The 15,288-nt window shown below is 39.9% G+C and overlaps 2 protein-coding genes across 2 annotated transcripts in view; one reads left to right on the top strand and one right to left on the bottom strand.

Annotated features, from left to right (window-relative positions):
- The first annotated feature begins 3,006 nt into the window (after positions 1-3,006).
- On the top strand, positions 3,007-4,115 carry LOC109486664 (degenerin mec-10-like). The gene is made up of 2 exons (XM_019790515.1): positions 3,007-3,016; positions 3,168-4,115. The coding sequence occupies exons 1-2, from the start codon at positions 3,007-3,009 to the stop codon at positions 4,085-4,087; spliced, it is 930 nt and encodes a 309-aa protein (XP_019646074.1). The 3' UTR covers positions 4,088-4,115.
- Positions 4,116-11,754: 7,639 nt separating this feature from the next.
- LOC109486662 (adhesion G protein-coupled receptor L3-like) overlaps positions 11,755-15,288 on the bottom strand; it is a 9,313-nt gene continuing 5,779 nt past the window's right edge. Inside the window, exons 5-7 of the mRNA XM_019790514.1 lie at positions 14,830-14,899; positions 14,003-14,139; positions 11,755-12,215 (exon numbers count right to left, since the gene is read on the bottom strand). Coding sequence (XP_019646073.1) covers positions 11,890-12,215; positions 14,003-14,139; positions 14,830-14,899 — 533 coding nt within the window. The 3' untranslated portion in view covers positions 11,755-11,889. The remainder of the gene's footprint in view (positions 12,216-14,002; positions 14,140-14,829; positions 14,900-15,288) is intronic.

Genomic DNA, 15,288 nt, shown 5'->3' with positions numbered 1-15,288 from the left:
TTTGTTTTTGAAGTGTTCAAGAAAAGCTGGTTCACTCTTACCCAGTTACAGATGTTGTTTACCTCTGTCTGTAGATTACGTGAGATAGTTTCAATAGAAGGAGCGCATATGTAGGCTGATGTGTCATCAGCGTACATATCCGCTGTGGCCTGAGCGATGGCAAGTGGTAGATCATTAGTATAAATGGTAAAAAGAAGGGGCCCTAAACAGCTCCCCTGTGGCACACCGCAAGGCAGTTCCTTAAAGGAAGAGTTTGTTCCATTGATGTGAACACATTGTTCTCTTCCCGTCAGGTAACTTGCCATCCATTTGGTGGTAGATTCATCAAAACCATAACACGCTAATTTCAAAAGTAGACAGTTGTGATCAACAAGGTCGAAAGCTGCTGAAAAATCTAGGAAAATGGCGCCTACCAGTTTCCCCTGATCTATACTGTGGTACCAATCATCTACCATGTGCAGCAGTGCAGTACAGGTTGAATGGTTTTCCTGTATGCATGCTGATGCTCAGACATAAGTGAATTCTTCGAGAAATAATCTGACACTTGTTTACAAACAATACGTTCCATTATCTTACTAGTGGCAGGAAGAAGGCTAATGGGTCTGCTGTTGGCACCGCAGAAGGGTTCTGTAGACGACTTATGGACTTAGGAATAGGTACCACTTTAGCCTTCTTCCATTCACTTGGATAAACTGAGGTTACAAATGATAGATTAATAATGTAACAGAGGGGAGTAGAAACATGCTCTGCTGCAATTCTCAGTAGCTTATTGTCCATATTATCCAGTCCAGCTGCTTTTCCTTCTGGCAAGGCCAGTAGGAGTTGGTACACTTCCTCTCTGTCCACTTGTCTGAATTCAAAGTTGCAGTCCTTGCCCGCCATGATGTTCTCTTCGATCAGGTGAAGCACGGTGTTGTCGGGTTGTTGTTCCATTCCTTGTCGCAAGGTGTTGACTTTGTGGAGAAAGAAGGCATTGAAATGTTCTGCAATGTCCTTGGGTTTTGTAAGGTAAGTTCCCCCTTGTTCAACCACACCGACTGCACGTTTTGATCCCTTTCCGAGAATACCGTTTAGAGTTTTCCACATTGCTTTGGGTTCGTTTTTGTTTTCCTCTAACTTTTCTTTGTAGTATGTTGCCTTCTTTTTCCTGTTAAGCTTCACAACTGCGTTTCGGAGTTTCTTGTAGACCTGGATGTCTGACTGTAGACCCGAGATGACGGATTCCCTCCTGGCCTCGTCCCGAAGACGCATCAGTTCCCTGAGCTCCTCGTCCAGCCAAGCCACTGGATTCGACTTCTGTTGTTGTTTTTTCATGGGGGCGTGCTGGTCTGCAATCTCGTTGAACATGACAGTGAAGAGATGAAGTGCTTCATCTACATCTTGTTCATCCTGTACAAGATGCCATGGTGCCAACTCGATGTCTTTCAGAAAGTCCTCAGGGCAGAACCTCCGAAAGGACCTCTTGTGTACTACCCTTGCCTGTGCTTTGGGAACCTTGGTTTTTCTCGAGATGTAGACTATGTTGTGATCTGAAAAACCAACAGGAACAGATCTAGCTGGAGTACATCTGTCCTTACAGTTTGTGAAGACAAGATCAATGCAAGTAGCAGTCCGACGGTTATTAGCAGCACGAGACATGTTTACCTCGACCATGATATAGTAGAACAAGCAGTTTCAAAAGATATTATAGGCCAACATTGCGATTTTCAGGAGGGCGGACCGTTTATTTCAGGCGTTCTGAAATAATTGGTCCGGCTGAAATAAACGGTCCGCCCCTAGTATTCAAGAGATTAGGGGTCAATGTCAAGAACAAAGACGTTGATTGCACGAGACATGTTTACCTCGACCATGATATAGTAGAAAAAACAGTTTCATAAGATATTATAGGGCAACATTGCGATTTTCAGGAGGGCGGACCGTTTATTTCAGGCGTTCTGAAATAATTGGTCCGGCTGAAATAAACGGTCCGCCCCTAGTATCTAAGAGATTAGGGGTCAATGTCAAGAACAAAGACGTTGATTACACGAGACATGTTTACCTCGACCATGATATAGTAGAACAAGCCGTTTCAAAAGATATTATAGACCAACATTGCGATTTTCAGGAGGGCGGACCGTTTATTTCAGGCGTTCTGAAATAATTGGTCCGGCTGAAATAAACGGTCCGCCCCTAGTATTCAAGAGATTAGGGGTCAGTGTCAAGAACAAAGACGTTGATTGTACGACATGTTTACCTCGGCCATGATATAGTAGAAAAAAAAATTCATAAGATATTATAGGGCAATATTGCGATTTTCAGGAGGGCGGACCGTTTATTTCAGGCGTTCTGAAATAATTGGTCCGGCTGAAATAATCGGTCCCCCCCTAGTATCTAAGAGATTAGGGCTCAATGTCAAGAACAAAGACGTTGATTGTGCGAAACATGTTTACCTCGACCATGATATAGTAGAACAAGCAGTTTCAAAAGATATTATAGACCAACATTGCGATTTTCAGGAGGGCGGACCGTTTATTTCAGGCGTTCTGAAATAATTGGTCCGGCTGAAATAAACGGTCCGCCCCTAGTATCCAAGAGATTAGGGGTCAATGTCAAGAACAAAGACGTTGATTGCACGAGACATGTTTACCTCGACCATGATATAGTAGAACAAGCAGTTTCAAAAGATATTATAGGCGTTCTGAAAAATTTACAGATCAAGGAAAGAACAAGTTTAATATAAGACAGATCAGAAACTGTAATACTAATCTTCCCTCTTGAAGTTAGTAAAAGTCAAGCTAATCGTGTGTTGTATAAAAATAACGTGTCGCAGCGTGTAGTGATAAGCTTTTGATCCTGTGGGCCTTCGTACTTTTTGAGCCACGCCCACTTCCTGTTCCCACGCTCCATATATGGTACCCGGACCGATTATTTCAGCCGGACCATATATTTCAGAACACCGTAACATACCGGATCATCCGTCTAAAGCGCCGTGGTGCTTCACAGGAGAGCGGGACTGGGAATACTGCCATGTCGAACGGTGTGAAGTCGGCTGTGTAGACTTGAACACTGTTGACGGAGACAACGACTGGGCTGGTTTCCTTCTCAGCTCCAACACAGATGACTACACCGACATCACGGACTTTTCAATGGCTACGAGAGAGGAGATTGCCGAGATGGGTCACCAAAAGGAGACCTTATTCTTCAATGCACCTTTGACAAAGAACGTTGCTCATTGGACGATTTCAAAGTCACGCAAAACGCCAAATATGGCAACTGTTTTACCTTCAACCATGGTGACGACGGCGTAGTTCGAAACACCACCAAGGTGGGAGCGGAGTACGGTTTAAAACTGACGCTGTCGATCGAAATGAAGGAATACGTGGGACTCTTTGGTCAGGATCCAGGGGCAAAGGTCACCATCCATAGTGTAGGGTCAACGCCGTTTCCTGAAGGCAATGCCATCAATACCAAACCTGAAGAGAGCACTTTCATCGGTTTGAAACGCAGTTCTGTCAAACGTCAGCCGCATCCTTACGGAGACTGCACTTCACGTCAGAAAAGAGATGCACTGTACGGTGGGAGATACACGTACGAGACATGTCAACATTCATGTCTGCAGGCAGCCTTACTGCGCGAGTGTGGATGTTCCGACGAGCTGATAGTCATCAATAGCACCTTGTGTAGTGTGCTGAACAAGACACAAGAATGTTGCCGTCAAGACGTCCGAACACGTCACGAGGACGGCAACCTGTCGTGCAAATGTCGTCAGTCCTGTCACGAGGATTCCTACGCGCTTTGGCTGTCATCATCCTTATGGCCGTCCGACAATTACGTCTGGTACGTGTTGGAGAACATCCACACCAGAAGCCAGGCTCGGAATCTGCCGGTCAACCCAGATGAACTGCGCCAAAATCTCACGAGAATTCACGTGTACTTCCGTGACTTGAGCTACGAACTGATCACTGAAAATCCAACTTATACGGAGGAAACGTTGCTCAGTGGCCTCGGTGGACTGTTAGGGCTGTATGTAGGTCTATCTGTTATCACGGTCTTTGAATTCATCAATTTAGTTGTTGATGTAGTCAAGGTTGCTTGTACCAAACAATGAAAGACAAGTGCAACATGGAACCACCTGCGATTATGACTAGTAGCTAACAAATTGCAAATATGTATTATGAACAAAAGGTTAATTAGGAACGACTGCTAGGCACTATCTAGAAGCTATGTAAAATTGAACCTAAAGTACACATGCACGTTAATGTGATATACTATCTTATTAAAAACTAATAGAGGCACAATGTAGACATTATGGTCATTACATGTATCAATTTGGTGTGGTGAAGGTTGCTCGTAAGCATAAAAGGAAAGATAATATTGGCACAAGTATATTAGAGGCAGGCAAATTGAAAATATCAACAATCTGTAACTGTAGATGGTGTGAACCTGTTACAAGTCAAGTGCCGTGTGATCAACAGTATTACCTGTATTCAATGTTACTTGTATTGTATGTTTGTGCGGTTGATACGTAAAAAGTAAACAAGCACTTTGAAATGTATCTATAGGATAATAAGATCTGAACTGAAAGGATAATACCGACGAAGGTAACTGCGTTACGTGTAGGTTTGTGCGCTTCACACATTAAAAGTAAAGGGGCTCTGTGAAACGTATCGTTCATACCGACGACGCTTATAGTACCTGGTCTGCTTAAGAAGATATCATAATAAATGGATTGCGAAGATTATCGTGGCTATGCGTTCTCGTCTTTTGATTGATAGAAAGATTGATAGACTTAACTGGTCGTGTAGGACCATTGCAACGAAAGGTAACCTGTCGTAATCCACTCAAGAATGTAGAGAATGCAATGCATGGTCGAAAAGTAAGCATCTTGCATTATGAATGATATTGAATGTCAAATTTATCTAGGAAATCCATTTTCACTGCATATACTTGGGTTTGACTTTTACCATAAATCCACTATATTAATGGCATACCAAAGTAGTTAATGAAATATTCAAGAGCATATTTCTGATAATAAGATTACATGGGAGTACATAAAGTGATAAAGAGTAGGTGTACGTCAACTAATACTCTTGAGTAGTGACTAATAAATCGTTTTTCAGCTGCATGTTGCACTGCAGATAGGTATTTTGCAAATATCATTTTATATCCAATTTGCTGAAGTAGAGTATGTTTTGATGATTAGATTACTACCTAGGCTCTGGCCTTGGTGCTTGAAAAGTTAGAAGCATTTTTAGATATTATCTCATAATTGATCATGCAGCACATATGATTCAGATTTTTCAACCTTCGCATACCAAGGTTAGTATTTTTTATTGTACGTCGATGAAGGTTAGACATCCAGGTAGTACGATACGCCAAAAAACAGTTACTCAAGCAACTGGATATGATTTTGAAAACGTCAGACGTTCAGCTAGTATCCACTAGCTTTCGTCAGTGACTGAGAGACCAGAGGGGAAAGCAGGTTTATAAGCACAACCTATTGATTGATATTTTTTATTGTCCCTGGCAATGCAACATCGTCGTCATCTATTCTGTGACCTTAGTCATACTTTGCACGACTTTGTAGTTTTATTGCCAGTTCCAGCATTGTGCATGGTTAGAGGATCGTCGTCATCCTTATGCCTGTGTCACATTGTCGACGAGCTTCGGCCGTATTTATCGATTGCCGAAAGATCGGCCGATTTTGAGATCGACCATGGACGATAGGCCATCGAGTTTTTGTTGAGATCGTTGTTACTTTATTTAGATATATACTTAGGTAACTGAACAACAAGTTCACTGTGCACTCCGTACAAGATTCCCGAGAATCATACCCTGAACACATAACACCGTGAACACGGTCCGTTGAAAGATTCCCGAGGATCATACATTCAACACATACATTTGTAACAAATGGAACTCGGTCCGTACGTTGAAAGATTCCCGAGAATCATACTCAACACAACACACCGTGAACACAGTACGTTGAAAGATTCCCGAGAATTCTCCATACCCATACATATATAACACATACTGGGTACTTGGTCGGCTGAATCACAAAATAAAAAGGACACTCATTACTCAACTGTTACTTCCGAATCGGCGTTCTGGTTATACAGAGATAGATAGCGCAAAGGCCGACGGGTTTCGCAGTTAGTCGAACGCGTTCGCAAATCCTCTGCTCGAATCGATAGAACCCCAAGACGGGGCGATAACTTCAAAAGATGACAGGGTAGGAAACACCTAACCTACTGCGTTACCAACTGGGGTGGCAGCAAAAATGTGACTTAGAATCACGTTCGGTGTGAAGTCCCTGCCTCCCCAGACTCAGAAAACAACGATATAGTACATTTTAGATATATTGGGCACAACTACACTTTCCAAATCTCGTGCCTGGGAGACATATGTAGAACTGAAAACATGTCGGTGGGGTTTGTGGACGTGTTTAGAGTAGCCTGACAGTACATTTACACATAGCATGTCAAGACTCTTGTCGGGTGATGTAGCCAGTTGTGTGTGTTTACATTTTAGAACCGCGCGGGAAATGTGGGCCTATCGTGCGTCTGATTGACTAGCGATGATGTCATTGACCTGCACAGCAGCGACCTGGTAACGCAGTTCGCCGGAAATTGGACTTTACAAAATGCTTCATATCTTCTTTAAAATATGGTATCATACCCCCCAAAATTTTACATGGCTACTTAGTTACCCCTTGCTTATAGATAGTATCAAGACTTTTATTTTCCTTGTGGCATTTCGCAGAAAATAGGATCTTTTGAAATGGCATTTCGCACCTAGTGTATACTAGTACTAAGTACCTATAACAAGCTGAAGCGTTCGGAAGTCGCTGTTCGGCTCTCGGCAATCTTCGGGAGACTTCAGTATCTGTTCGTATGGTTCTTTGGAATCCTCATCAGTTTGCGACCGTGTTCAGTGTACGTATGATTCTCGGGAATCTTTCAACGGGCCGTGTTCACGGTGTTATGTGTTATGTAACTGTATGATTCTCGGGAATATTTCAACGGACCACTGTATTGTGATGGCAACGGGCTGAATGAGTAGACGCAGTGTATGTTCTAACATACGTGAAACAATAATAAGGATTTTAATGGTTTACAAAACAATGTATTGTTAGATCTCAACAAAAATTCGGTGGCCTAGCGCCTGTGGTTAGACCCGTTAGTATACAGAATGATACAGAAATAGTTACCAGATGTACTGAAATTCAATAATCATAATACTGATCTCAAGTCATGTGTGGTTGTTTCAGCTATATGCAGGAAAGGCTACTCGCCAAAACCTGCATCCGGATTTCTCTTTTCCAAAGGAAGTACAGTGACGCCGAGGCAGCCTGTAAGTCTGATGGAGCAAAACTAGCCATGCCCAAGACGGGAATTGGACCTCGCTCTGAGAGACCTGATAAGAACGGTTGAAAAGAATTCTCTACTAGATTGGTGTAAAAAGAGAAAACTCCTGGGAATGGGCAGACGGGTCTCGCTTAAATGACTACGACTACAAGGTATGTTGACACGACCTGTGTAGTGTTGTATAGGATAGTTATTTGGGACAACAACTTAGTACCTCAGACAATAAAGTTTTAGTTCAGAACAAGTCCTATCAAAGAGGATGATTTTTAACCTCCTTGGTGCAATAAATTACCGAATAATACACAGAATACAAAGAAAACATTTAACCCTCTTTGCTCTATGAATCTCTCTCTCTCTCTCTATATATATATATATATAGAGAGAGAGAGAGAGAAAGAGAGAGAGAGAGAGAAAGAGAGAGAGAGAGAGAGAAAGAGATACGCATACATATATAATACAACAATTTTCATGCCAGTCTGCTATTTTTTTATCACAATCATAATTATGACAAATGCAATGTTGCTTGTTGCTGCTACTGATTTCTTGTTGATTTGTGTATTAAATCAGTAGCTATTATAGTACCTACATTTTTGAATTTGTGACATCGACACATGCTGCCTATTTAACATCGTGGAAAATGCGTTAAAGCCATTTTCAGGTACAATGAGAATAAAGATAAGTTTGTCTTTTTTTAGTAAACTAGGCAAACTTCTTTTTTCGGTAGGGATGGAATCCAGGAGAGCCGAAGAGTGCGGCCATGGTGTGGTTTTCAGGCTCAATGCGTGTGCTGTACTGGTCAGAGCCAACTGGTACACCTATGTGGGACGATACTAAATGCTATTATCGTATTGGATACATCTGTCAAGCTCCTTATCAGAGATCTCAGAAAAGGGGAAACAATCTGGGTGCTAAATTTTCTTCATGGCTTGGGAGGTGAAAGTAACTGCTGCTGCCACGTGCCTTGCGAACCTGACGTGTAAGAGTGAGGGGTGGTTATACTGACTGTATACTATTTCAGATACAGAAAAAAATTATACGATTATATCTGGCGAATATAATACATAGTGTACGTGTACATGTACAAATGTACCTGTATTAGGCCATACAATTTTCAGTTTAATGTTTGCTCAATGGGATGGATTGAAACAAGAGTGTTCAGTTTAAATCTACCAGTATCAATTTTTTTTAGCTTGTTGTGACATATATAACATCAATTCTCATTATTCCTCAAGACGGCCACATAAAAAACAACAAGAAACTGTTTTATCACGGAGGCATTCTCAAGAATGTCCTGAACATCTTTATATTTGTGTGTGATATAAATGTGCACACCTCCAGGACTATCTTGATAGTAGACCTCTTTAAATTTTCTTTCTATATGCTATTGGCATGTTTCAAGTGTACCATTTTGACCAAAACTTAAGATGTTAATTCATAATTCAAAGTTTCTAAACTGTTACATTACAGCCACTTTAGTATCATTGTATTACATTTATGTGAGAAGGGTATTGATAGTGCAATAATAATTACCATGAATTAACATTGTTAAAACATGTTATATTGCAACATATTATATAGCAGAAATTACAAGTATCTGAATATTCATAAAAAAATCGTCTAATCTTTTCCTTCAATGTTCTATGACTTGTGTTTGTCTTGTTCTCAATGAAGGATTGTACAGAAAAGATTCGTGAACATACTGAGTGTTAAAATAACAGTAACATGGAATAATCAGAGATTCTGTTCCATCATCCTTGTAACAGTTACTAAAAATTAACGATTGTCAAAATGAAAAAAAAAATGTCAGAATGGAAAATGTTTTGATACAAGACACATTATCATATTATGTAACATCATTTTTGGTCCAACACAAGAAGAACTCAACTTGCCAGACAGGTCAGTAAGCTACAGTTTATTAGTCTGGTTAAAAAGTATATACTTGTTGTGAATTGAAAGTTTTCTGTTTAAAGGGATGTCTGAAAATTACCAGCTCACTTCCTAGGGCTAAAGCATTTAGATTTGTGGTGTTTTGATTAAGAAATTTTGAAAATTGTCATAATTATGATAATGCATTTATCAACCACAATTATGATAGTGCATTTATCAACCATCTACCAACCATTTATCAACCATCTACAAGTGGTAGGAGGATAAAAAAAATTAAAAAAGTTTATAATATTGGGTTTGATAAGATTAAACAACAAAGGTTGCCTATAATATGAATAATAAAGTTGCTGGTCCTGAAAATGTAGAAGGTGTGGGTTCAAAGAATCCAAAAATTGTTTGATTGACAGGAAAAGATTGTGTTTTGACAGGTTTCACAGATTGTTCTCTTTGAAATGACATGATGTACAATGAGATCAATAAGTTGTGGAATGTATTAAGTTTTCTTTCATTCAAGAATTAAAATTATTCTGTTTCAAATTGGGCTGTGTTACGGTCTATGTTGCGGTATGTTGTATGGGCTAAACAGTGTGGGAATGACGCCACAATTGTCTAGCGACATTTGGCAAGAATGAATACCCATCAGTTAACTGGCATTAATTAGGTCTTAGCTGACTAAAACTGACCACTGAAACTGTTGTCGAGGCCCAGGTGCATGTACATGCTTCCGGGTTCTTGTATACCTGTATTATGCTGACTCGTTGCCAGATGTCTCTTTTATTACGTCATATGATAACACCTGTGACAGTGAAAGAAAGGGTGGCGTGAAGTTTCACCCTAAGTCTAAGAAAATTTATTTTACCCCAGTGGAGAACAAACTTTTGTGTCTTCCATTATGGTAGTTTATCGCCCCCTCCCAAGCCCACTATACATGATATTACAGCCATAGGCGTGCTCCAAAACTTAGAGCTTATATTCCTAAATACCTAATAACTATAATATAATTCTATATTAAAAGGATACAAAGTAGAAACAGTCATGTAACCAGCTTTTATTGTCTGAAATAACAAGTTGCAAAATTTACTGAAGACTACACGTCAACCCTTAGTCTACAAAAATCTCAACCTATGCTATGGCAAAGGTTCAGCTAACATAACACAACTCTAGCTGTTCCAGTTCAAAGTAACCAATAACCTTCATGTAATGTGCTTTGGAATGATTTACCAGTTCACATCAAAGCTTCAAGAAAGCTATTTTCCAAACAGTGTCGCCTCGACCTCTAATTTTTTAATTGTTAATGTTAATTTGTGTGCATTTAATAGCAATCTACAAACCCTTTCCTGCACAACTTGCAGTTTTTGCTGTTGGATTCTGAACGTGGGGTAAGATTGGTGAGCAGTACTGTACAATCGACAGCACCACTGCAGAAAAAAATAACCTTGCAAACTGTAAAAGGATTGCCCACATGTGCCTTCTCAATAGGGCAATATTAATTGTCTTGAATCACTGTGAGTGACCTGTGACTTCCAGGTGAGCCTCTTATCTATATGTAGTCCTAACAATACTGTCTCCCTCACTCCCTCAGTATCAATTGCAAGATCTAAGGAATTATCAGGCAGACTAGCAAGCCTAGGTGGGGTTCAGAAAAGCATACATTAAGTTTTAAGAATATTCAACACTAATCTATTCATACATACCCAGTTTGATAAACGTATGAGGTCAGATTGCAAAACAGTAGTGATATCACGTATAGTCTTAACGGCTTTGTAAATAGATGTAACATCTGCGTACATTCTAGGTGTACCGCTTAACACAGATAAAGTTAGGTTATTCGTAAATAGTGAGAAAATATTAAAGCGGACCTATACAACTCCCTTGCGGGACACTGCACTGAAGTACGGAGGGTTTAGAGAAGTAACAAATTAATTATAATGTTAACAATTTGTGATCTAGCCTTGATATAACTTCTCATCCTATGCATAGTTTTAGTAGAAAACCATACGATTTAAGCTTGGCTAACAAATTATCATGTTCAACTAGATCAAATGCGGCACTGAAATCAACAAACACTAAACCCACCAACTCGCCCCTGTCAAAGGCATTGAGCCAATCATCAGACATTCTTAGAGCAGAGGTTGTGGAATGATTACACGGTAATAGGCGTGTTGGCGGGTTGTAATGATGTTGTTCAGAGTGACATGATGTTAGATTTAATTATTCACAATCTTTTCCAATACTTTGCTTAAGGTTGGAGCTTGAAAGTAAGCTGATGGGTCTGCCATTGGCTTTTTATTGCTTCCAGTCGAAGGAGGTCTAGTCTAGTGTTTTGGGTAAGGGGCAAACCTTAGCCATCTTCCATTGAACTGGGAAATTGCATCCCATCAGTGACAGATTACATATATGTCTAACATGTGCAATGATGTAAGGTGTAGCCAGTCTGATTAATTTGTTCTCTAGCCGGTCTGTTCCACATATGGTAAACATGGTTATGTGTAGTAATAGTGTGAGAACGCCATCTATGTTGATTGGATTCAATTGAAAAGAGCATGACTTCTCAACCATGATATTCTGGTCGATAAGACCAGTACCATAATTGTTACTACATCACAACATCAGAATTAGGTTCGCTACCAGGTGACAAAGGGCGTAGCTCGACGAGTTACGGCATTTGGGCAGACGAAGAAAGCGACTTGCTTTTATTGACGTGATACACATCCTTCTTTCCTATGCAGACGATCTTCTTCCAGCACGTCAGTTTCTTGCGCCACTCCTTCATGTCTTCTCTCATCACACAGTGAAAGATGAAGATGAAGAGGCCCTGGAGGGTGTTGAAGATGCAGAACAGGTAGGCGAAGACAACATGGCGCTCTTCATCGATTACGAAAAAGCCGAAGACCCATGTGAGACCAAACAGAGCCATGATGCTGCAGGCTCGACGAATCTGGCGGATTATCCACTGACGATCTACCTCGATAGCATCAGCACCTGTACATGAAAAATCTCATACCTTCATGAAATATATGGGTTTTCGTGTTGTCTATGTAAATAAGGTGGTAATTACCGTAGTCTACTTTAAGTTATGGTTTTGTAAATTTTAATTACAACATTTTGCGTGTAAAATACCTCTCCTCCCCTTCATTCAAAATAATATTGTTAACACAGTGATGTTAACCTATAAGTAACTTGCATATGTCACAGGATATAAAAATTGCCATCATTTACCAATAAGGAATCACAGATTTTTCAAATTAATTATGTAAATTAGGTCTTCATTTGCATAATTTGTATCTATTGATGTTCTTCCTGCCAAAGATTAAATAGATTACATGTAAAAAAAAACACTATAATAACACTAGAAAGACCGCACATTTGCTTGGGAGCAAATACAGCATATTTCAGTCCATCTTCATTCCAGCAGTTTTTGTTCGTTGAGTGCCCAACTGAAAGCCTCAAATCTGGGGATTTTTTTCGGTTTTTAGTGGTCCGGAGCATTTCCGGGGAAACATTTTCGACTGTGCGACACCCCTACTCTTCTAGTCCTTTTATTCAATACCTTGCGAGACACTTTGCGGTACCCAGGATTAGGATGGTCGGCAGATTCCATCATCGTTATTGTAGATGACGTAATGATCTTAGGCACCAAAAAAATTGAATGTGTGGGTCACTGCGCGCGACTTACGTGCAACATGACCCCAGGTAACCTGCAATTGTTCGATGGCCAACGGCAGATGGAACGGGCCATTCTTTAGATCGAACGTGGAACGGGTATAGCACTTTTGGCCCTTTTTAAGCTGAAAATAGCCATTAAAGACCCCCAAATAAGTCCGTTGGAAGTGGTGTATGCCAAATATGTGACTGCTATTCTGTAGACACATGTTCAATGTACCCTTATACCAAATATCAGATCATTTGGTTGTAATACCAGGGCTCAAGATCCAAAAATCCATTTTTTGTCGAAAAATGCCCCAAAAAACCTTTATAAAAAATTTTCAAAGTCATGTATGAAAAAAAAAATGAAAAAAAACGCCTCGGGGTATTGGTCCACTCTAACTATATGACAAATTTCAAGTCATTTGGTTAAAAAAATGACAGAGTTGAATCTATTTAAATAAATGGCAGGAGGAGAAGAAGAAACATGAACACAATATATTTCATCCATACCATATGGTATTGACTGAAATATAATAGAACACTGTAATTATGGAATCTCCTTCTTAATTAAGCAAATTAAGTCTTCATTTGCATAATTCTATTTAATTATGCTCATCGCTTAGCTAACTATATACTAAAACCGATGAAAATACGTTGTTCATATCTGGACTTATCGACTTTAAATGATTTTATCAGAAAGTCACCTGACTTGACCTTTGACTTCCTAAGACCTACCAACGTAACAACTATCATCACAAGCCATTAAGGCGTTCTGAATAGATGTTGACCACAAAGTTGCCGAAACACAGACACACAGATACGCCCAAAACAATACCTTCATTTTTATAGAGGTATGAAATGGTCCACTGTCATCATTTTCTCTGTGTGTGTTAGTGTGATTGGCATGTGTGTGTGTGTGTGTGTGTGTGTGTGTGTGTGTGTGTGTGTGTGTGTATCTCTCTCTCTCTCTGTGAGTGTGCCTGTGGTGTGTGTGTGTGAGAGAGAGAGAGATTGTGTGTGTGTGTGTGTGTGTGTGTGTGTGTGTGTGTGTGGCTATCACGCATACATAAACGTTCCTCATACATGGACGGATGTCTACCATAGGTTTTCCTTATATCTACCTCTTAACTCTTTCTGTGTCTTTTCTTCCCGGACCAGTTTGCGCATGACCAAGATGAAGACCAGCAGGTTGAACAGGAGGATGAGACCCGCTGGGATCAAGAAGGCATAGATCAGAGGTTCACGTGCCAACCAGCAACTGTAAACAAACAAAGAAACAAACAATTAGATTATAGAAAATATTTTGATCTATGTAGCTTTTATTTATGTCACTTTAATCTATGTAGCTTTAATCTATATCACTTTAATCTATGTAGCTTTGTTTCTGGGATCTGTCTACCGATACCCATTATGCACCCATCTATCAGAACAACATCTACGGGGCCATTCAGCAAAATACAAAATGGCGAGGTGGTCCTAATGTAGAGGTGGTCTCAGGTTTGTCTGTATATCAATGACATGGTGGTCCATATACACAGTGCTGCAAGTGCAGATTTCTCAGGCTTTGGCTATATGCAAATTACAATGGCAGCAATGCTATGTGAGAGATTTAGAAATACTGATGTTCTGAAATGTTTAAGATATTTTTTTTTCTTATTAGGATGAAGACACAATCATCTAGCACGGGGCTATTATTACTATATACGTGGGGCTAAAACGAAACGGTATCAGTATAGGACCTTCGGCCGGGTGATTTGCTGTATATTACTAACTCCAGACGATAAAATTTGGACCATCGCACACCGGGGGCATGCCCCTATTCTTTTTCGAAAAGTATCGTGGGTTCTTTAACGTATGTATGGTGCATCTTTGACATATCCAAAAGATGAACTAATTTAAAAACCACAACAGAGGGACTTGTTTCTCACATTTTTAATATATTACTTACGACTTGTCCATCCTATATCGGTAGAGACTGGAGGGTCCCGCAGTTGACAGCGTAGCGACAAGAGGAAAGCCTGTACAAACATGTCAAAGCGCTTTTTAAAATTAATCAATTAATTTTTGTAACTGTTGAGGCGGAATGATAAGAGAGGCTGATTTATATTATGAAACTTATTATTAGACCAATTAGAATTCCGTATCCCGCTACGGTTGTGTACCGATTATGAGAAAAAGCAAAAACAACTAGAAAGGCCAATATTTGCTTCGGAGCAAATACAGCGATGGGTTCACCACATTTTACGACATGGCAGGGAAAGAATGAGAAACACAAGGGAAAACAATGATTTACATTGATATAACTATAATATGAAGTAACATACAACTAAAACAACAGTTGGATAGCTATTCCCTGCTTTATTGGTTAGGATTTTTAATTGCATAATGCAAAGTGTTGATTTTCAAA

The sequence above is a fragment of the Branchiostoma belcheri genome, unplaced genomic scaffold (genome assembly GCF_001625305.1).
Source record: "Branchiostoma belcheri isolate BF01 breed outbred unplaced genomic scaffold, Haploidv18h27 scaffold82, whole genome shotgun sequence".
Classification (NCBI taxonomy): Eukaryota; Metazoa; Chordata; class Leptocardii; order Amphioxiformes; family Branchiostomatidae; genus Branchiostoma; species Branchiostoma belcheri.
This window is presented reverse-complemented; position numbering and strand designations above follow the sequence as displayed.